The sequence below is a fragment of the Crocodylus porosus genome, unplaced genomic scaffold (assembly GCF_001723895.1).
Source record: "Crocodylus porosus isolate Cpor-Errol unplaced genomic scaffold, CroPor_comp1, whole genome shotgun sequence".
NCBI classification, from domain to species: Eukaryota; Metazoa; Chordata; order Crocodylia; family Crocodylidae; genus Crocodylus; species Crocodylus porosus.
The window spans coordinates 33,379,436-33,386,263 of record NW_017728906.1 but is presented as its reverse complement, the minus strand read 5'-3'; the positions used below and the strand labels follow the sequence as shown (position 1 = coordinate 33,386,263).

Below are 6,828 nucleotides of genomic sequence, written 5' to 3'. Positions count from 1 at the left end.
TAGAACGATTGAGTTCTGCCTGCTCAGTCAAGATGGTCGTTGCAAGGATTGAGTTCTGATCACTTGATATGATCTCAGCTACACATTATGGAAATGAAAGACTCCTCCCTAAGCCTGCTCCTGCAGCCATATGGCGGAGGGCAAGCGAAACATGCAGGCATCCGAACCCCAAGCTTCTGGGCCTGGATGTAAGATGCCTACCAATAGATTTGGAAGCATCTGATGCCCCAGGCAGGGGTGGAGGATGTTTGCCTGTAGCAGGGCTGCATAAGCTTCTTGAATGACACATGGATTTGGAATTGATTTGCTGTTTTGACTTGGGGAACATGAAAAAATGTCCATTAAAAAAAAATAATAAACAGACTTTCTGAGAGCAATTTGGGTTTTGCATGTGCTCCATCAATTATCTGCTTTGTACATTTTGAACCCCTCTGGTACAAATATGGTAATTACTATACACGAGCGCAGCAACACCGCGCCCAACAGAATCCCAATGCAAGCCAGAGGCAGAGGAGCCTGCTGCAGCTGGGCTGCCTCACTATTCCTCCCGCCACTGCGAGGGGCTGGGGCTCACCAAGCTCTCGAGCACCCTCTCCGCAGAAAAGCAGCGACCTTTACCTCCGCATCACGTGACCAAACCGCAACGCGACGCTCAACTCCCTGCCCCAAATCCCATCGATGCGCTCCGGGCGCGCTCGCTTGTCCCTGGCTAGGGGTCCGCTGCGCATGCGCGCGGGGTTCGGGGCGGGGAGCTGCGCGCGCATACCCCACGCGGCGTTCGGTCCTAGGGCGGCGGCTCGCGCGCGGTTCTGTCGCGGCTCCAGGCCCATTCCGCCTCTCGTCATGGCGCTGCACGTGCCCAAGGCCCCGGGCTTCGCCCAGATGCTGAAGGAGGGCGCGAAGGTAGGGGCGGGGCGGGGCGGGGGGGGGCGGGAACCTTCTGGAAGCGCTGGGCTCGGTCGGGGAGGACGCTCCGCTTTCTGCACCCCGCCATGTGTTCTCCGCTTTGTCTGTTTTCTGTAGCCTGACCAGTCTTCTTTACACCTTGTGCTGTCCGCATCATCTGCTGCCCTGCTTTCCGCTCCCAGCTGCATGGTGCACCATGGCCCCTCTGCTTTCTGCACCCCGCCATGTGCACCCTCAGCCGTCTCCTGCTGTGCTTTGTGCTCCTGACCCGTGTGCCCCACCTGCTTTGTTTTCTGCGCCTTGCCCTGTCTGCTGCTTTCCTTCTTGCCCCCCCCCAAACTGTACTCCTTGACCAATCTGTTCCCTGCTTTACACCCTGTGCTCTCTGCTCCCTGCCCCATCTGCTGCCTCACCTGCTGGTTGCCTGCTCCCTGACTAGAAAAGAGGTGTAGGTGGTCAACCCTGGGCCACAGGCTGGATGTACCCCCTGTGCACTGTTACCATCACAGGTCTGACTGGGTACTAGGTTGCATGAACGGGGGCCTGATCCCACATGTGCAGGGCTGGGTGGAAGCAGTCTGGGGCCCCAGGGCCCATCCACTCATTTGACCTGTGGGATCAAAACCATGAGCACCACTGGTGTGGACTGTAAAGATGCATAATGTCTGTGATGCTGTTGAAAAAAATATTTCCCACGTATGAGGAGCCTGGTTCAGGAGAAGCAATAAACAGGCCCAGGGATCTACGGCATTGGTGGTCTCTATCTGGAAGGGGGGAAAATGCTTAGTAAGATGAGGAAGGCTTGATAAGAGGAGCTTAAGAAGAAGAAGAAGAAGGGGAGATTGAGCAAGTTGGGGAGCCTGCTGCTTTCCCCTCTCAGGAGGGTGGTAGGAAGCAAGCAGTAACTTCAGGAGTTGCGGACCTCTAGAAAAGGGTGGGGGGAGCAAGGAGTCAGATGTGGGGGAACTCTCCCCCACTACAAAGGGGCACAGGAGCAAAAGAGCAGCTACTTTTCCCAAAGTGAGGGAGCTGAAGCCTCCTCCCTTTTGGGCATAGAGGGCATCTGGCTGTCCTCTGCAGAGCTGGGTTTGTGTGAAGATGCATTATTTAGCTGAGTAGGGAGCTCAGTTACGTTTGCGTGGTATAGGGTTTAGACTTGGTTTTGTTAGGGTATAGTGAGCATCTTGACGTAGGAAAGAGGTGCAACTGGTTTGGGGTGAGGTAAGGAGGGATGGCTCCTGAAGGGGAGTGACATATTCTCATGCAAGTGAAGGAAGGTTTTTCTTCAAGTAAGTTGGTGCCCATCATATTTCAAGCTTCATATTATGGGTCAGTAACTGTACCAGAAGTGATCTACTGGGATAGACTTGAGGCATTCAGTCTGCATCAAAAGGGGACTCAACTTGCCTCTTTCCCTGTTCAGCACCTTGCTCCACTGCTAGTGGGGGCAATTGGAAGACTTTATATGTTACTTTTTGTCCCTGTTTTTTTTAAAGGACAGTCACTTGTTTAAATGTTCGGAATGAAATCCTGGCCTCATTGAAGTCAGTAACAAAACTGAGAATTGGTTGATTTCACTGTGATTCTTTCAGTTATGTTAGAATTTCTAATGTTAAGTTATAAACTTCTCTTTGTAGCATTATTCTGGATTAGAAGAAGCTGTGTTTAGGAACATTCAGGCATGTAAGGAGCTTGCCCTAACCACCCGTACTGCTTATGGACCAAATGGTAATGTTGAATTTTGTAGTTTATCATAGTTACGAATACAATGCTGCATCTTTCTTGTAGAAAGACCTGCATTTTGTGGTCTGTGGCAATATGGAACTTATGGAATTTAATGTCACATAGCTCAAAAAAATAAAAAATTAGTCAGTACCAAAACAAAATGCTTTTCTCATAATCTTACTGTCTTTGTAAGAAAACTGACACTGTTGTATTGTACCACTGTTAAAATGTTTGGGGGAGAGGTGCTGAAAGAAAATCTCTCAATTTTGGGAATTGAAAAACTAATAACATTGGTTCAAACTGTAGAACAGTATTTGCAAGTATGTAAAATATATACATTTTGTGTGCCTCTAGGAATGAACAAAATGGTGATCAATCATCTGGAGAAACTTTTTGTTACAAATGATGCTGCAACAATCTTAAGAGAGCTGGAGGTAAGTGCTTTGTTATATATTATCTTTTATTTTGGTTGATTGTATTATCAGCTAAATATTTTAACAACTACAAGCTTTTTACTCAGTTTCCCTATTAAGGGTTCCTAGCAAGGATTCGGTTCTATTGGCTAAGCTGCCCACATAAGGTGGTAAAACAGGGCTACTGTTAACAGGTGTGCAGTCAACACATTCAAATCTAGCAAGAGAAAAAGTAGGGCTTTGCAACAAAATGACGTTATAAAGGATGACTTCGGTTATTGAATAATAGCATTAGTAATACCTTGTTTTCTCTTCCAAATGAGATTAGAATTTGGAGAAAGTTGTGATTTCCAATGTTTTGGGCTTGACTGTGTGGCATAATGCCACGGAAGACTATCTTGAAATGAGATAGTCAACAACAAGAAATTAATATTACAGCTATAGTCATGTGCGTCTCTAACTATTTTGAATTATGTATTTATTTGTGGGCCCAGAGACCTAAAGTGAGGGGGCTTCCAGCTGTTGGAACTTGCTTGCCATTGCATCTAACAGCACTGGCAATGAGGCATGCAGGGGTATGACAAGCAGTCCCTCAACTGCACCTTCTGCCATGCACTTGTGGCATGGCAGGAAGTGCTGTTGTGTGGATTGTGCATCAGATCACATAGTGCCTTTACCTGTGTGTCTTGTAGGGGCCTTAGATTTAGAAGAGCGGAAGATGTCAAAATGCTCAGTGCCATGGCATTTTCAGATGCTTTGCACTCTAAATCAAACACGTTCTATAAGAAGCAAAACCTTGCTTCCTCCATCCCAATCATCTGCATTCCTTTTAGATAAACTGTGTTTTTTGTAAAGACTTCTTTGTTTCCATACAAAACGTTAAGATTATATATTTTTAAAGTTTACTAATTGGGAATATTAATTTAGTGGCAATGCCTCTTTGAACAGGTCCAACATCCTGCTGCCAGAATGATTGTAATGGCTTCCCATATGCAAGAGCAAGAAGTTGGAGATGGAACAAATTTTGTCCTTGTTTTTGCCGGGGCCCTTCTTGAGCTAGCTGAAGACCTTCTGAGAATGGGATTATCAGTTTCTGAGGCAAGTAGTTGATTTTTGATATTTGCATTCATGCGGCACAGGTAATATGTTAGATTAGTGATTTGGGGCTGTATTACTTGGTTGCATCCATAATACGTTTGAATATTTTCTTTCTTGCCAGATTTCAGTAACCCTATAGCTAATGAAGAGTAGTGAGTGAATTATCTTAGTTTTACTTTGTCTGTAGACAAGACGTTTGTTATAAAGTCAGTTGACTAATAAAAATGGAGTGGCCAGTACCCCATAGTGTTACATGAGAGAGAGCCATTCTCATCTGGAGCAGAGTTGTCCCTCAAAGGGAGGAATGACTGTATGCTGACTGCGTGCCTGCTTCTTAGTCATTTTCATCCCTGGGTTGGCACTGTGCTCAGTGCAGAGTGGCTCTCTCCCTACCTATTTACGTAGTGTTGTAATAGCTTCTATGGTAGGCAGTCACCCCAGGACAGCTGGTTTTGTGCTGCTCTTTAATTGGGAGTAAGTTTACTACAAGATAATATTTAGAGTGAATTAGGAGCAATAATACTGAAGCTGTGCCCTTAGTATTCACCGCCCTTTTTGAGTGATTAAAATTTCTCTCTCAAATTTCATATTACAGTATGCATACACTTTGGTATTTTAAGACCCTCCACAGGGAAGCACACTGAATGTAAATGTATGCTATGGGGAGGCCACAGTGTCATAGTTAACTTTTTTGCCTGCATCACAGGTGATAGAAGGCTATGAAAAGGCCTGCAAGAAAGCCCTAGAAATTCTTCCTGATCTAGTATGCTGTTCTGCAAAAAATCTTCGAGATGTTGAAGAAGTATCATCTTTGCTGCACACCTCAGTAATGAGCAAGCAATATGGCAATGAAGTCTTCCTGGCCAATCTTATCGCTCAGGCATGTGGTAAGTATGAACAAATTGGCTGTTTGTACAGGTCTATATTGAGTATAGTCTTGTTTTTATTTTATTTTTTTTTGGTAAAGTGCTCACATGGCAATTGAATTGAAGGGTATAGTTATCTAATTAATGTAATTCAGTATTAATAGTTATGAAGACTTAGATTATGAAAGTGGTATTTTTTCTAGAGCACCTTTTCATGTTGCTTGTTCTTATAACTTTCTTGCGAGTCATAGCTTAAGGTGAAAATCTATTTTCATCTTTTTTTCTTAGAAGGAAGGTTACTGTTGCAGCTACTGGTTTGTAGTTGGAAGACATAATAACTTTAAGTATAATGTGAGAGATGTTATGAGGAGCAGACAGCTCCATTTTGTTAGAACTCAAGAATAACTTTTCATCACTGGTGTAAATGTTTCTTCAAAATACAAGAGTCAGATTTGGGCCTTGTATTAAAGTGGATGCTAGGGCTGAACAGAGCCTGCTGATTTTCTTGTTGTGCTAAATATTATTATTATTACTTCAGAGTAAAGAGAGTTCAGCTTTCTACTTATTTGTAGCGAGCATGGGAAGTAATATTCCTGCTAATAATATGAAATATAATGTGGAAGTTCATATTTATTTCAAGAGTATTTGAACAAGTATTTAAATATATTATTTTTATATGAATAGGGCATACAATTTTTGATGCTGTGTTTCCGTGTTATATTGATATTATGTAACAATTTTTTTTTCATTTTTCAAACAGTGTCTGTTCTTCCTGGTTCTGGTCATTTCAATGTTGACAATATCAGAGTGTGTAAAGTGTTGGTAAGCTCAGAATTTTCTGTGAATTATTATACAGTTTTAATGTAATGTAGCAAGGGGCATACCAGACTTAAAGTAGTTAATTTTTAGGTGATATCAGACTTCTGATATCCCCTGTTTCAGTCTAGATCTTCAGACTTAGCTTATATTTTGACCTTTTTAAAATAAGACTTCAGAACTATCCAGTTGAATTACTTACCTAACACTCTTAATTTCAGAATACCTGCTGCTATGTCAGATGCACAAACCCTTCTTGGTTTTTTTGGATTTTAAATCAGATAAAACACTTGAACTCATAACTCAAATGAAATGCTTAGTCATTAGACCTTCAATAAAGAGGCACCCAAATTCAGGCTGAGATGGAAGATGGTGAAGAAAGCTAAGGGGAGGATCTTGTTGTTTGTCCTTACTCTTAGTAGGATATTAAGCTTGAATAAAGCTTACAGGAGTGGGCAAGTTCGTGTTTATTAGTTTACTAGCCAATTGCCCATCAAGAATGACGGGGAGAGGGGACTGGATGGAGTGCCGTCACCTAACGCCTCTTCCTGCTACTGTTCTTCCTCTTGCAGGGAGTAGGGTGTGGAAGCTGGTCCTTGGTATGGCTTCGGAGTTGTGGCAGCGCTCCCCCATGATTGGACTACTCTGGCTGTTTCCATCAGCCAATCAGAGTGCGAATAATTTGTTATGGACCGGCAGACAGACTTAGGCTTTTATAATATTAGAATTTTTTGCTAATCCTTTCCTTGGCTGTATTTCTTTAAAAAAAATGGAGAGAGAGGTTACTTCAGGTTTATAATTCTTACAGCTATAGAACACGCACATCTGTGAGTTCTACGGAAGTGTGTTCTGTATTCCTCAGCCACTTAAGTTTTTTCTCCATTCTTTTGCGTACGTGCACATGCCACACTATTCAAACATGCATTTTTTAAAAATAGAATAAGAGCTAATGATGTAGTTCTTCAGTGGAATATAGCCAGTGTGATATTTTTTTTTTTTTTTTT

General features: G+C 43.1%; 1 protein-coding gene across 2 annotated transcripts in view; it reads left to right on the top strand.

Moving 5' to 3' along the window:
- The first annotated feature begins 750 nt into the window (after positions 1-750).
- CCT8 (chaperonin containing TCP1 subunit 8) overlaps positions 751-6,828 on the top strand; it is a 16,355-nt gene continuing 10,277 nt past the window's right edge. Inside the window, exons 1-6 of one of the 2 annotated variants that reach the window (XM_019528796.1) lie at positions 751-903; positions 2,544-2,634; positions 2,986-3,065; positions 3,993-4,142; positions 4,849-5,029; positions 5,769-5,830. In XM_019528796.1, coding sequence (XP_019384341.1) covers positions 844-903; positions 2,544-2,634; positions 2,986-3,065; positions 3,993-4,142; positions 4,849-5,029; positions 5,769-5,830 — 624 coding nt within the window. In that variant the 5' untranslated portion in view covers positions 751-843. The remainder of the gene's footprint in view (positions 904-2,543; positions 2,635-2,985; positions 3,066-3,992; positions 4,143-4,848; positions 5,030-5,768; positions 5,831-6,828) is intronic. The other variant, XM_019528797.1, reaches the window with a different exon arrangement.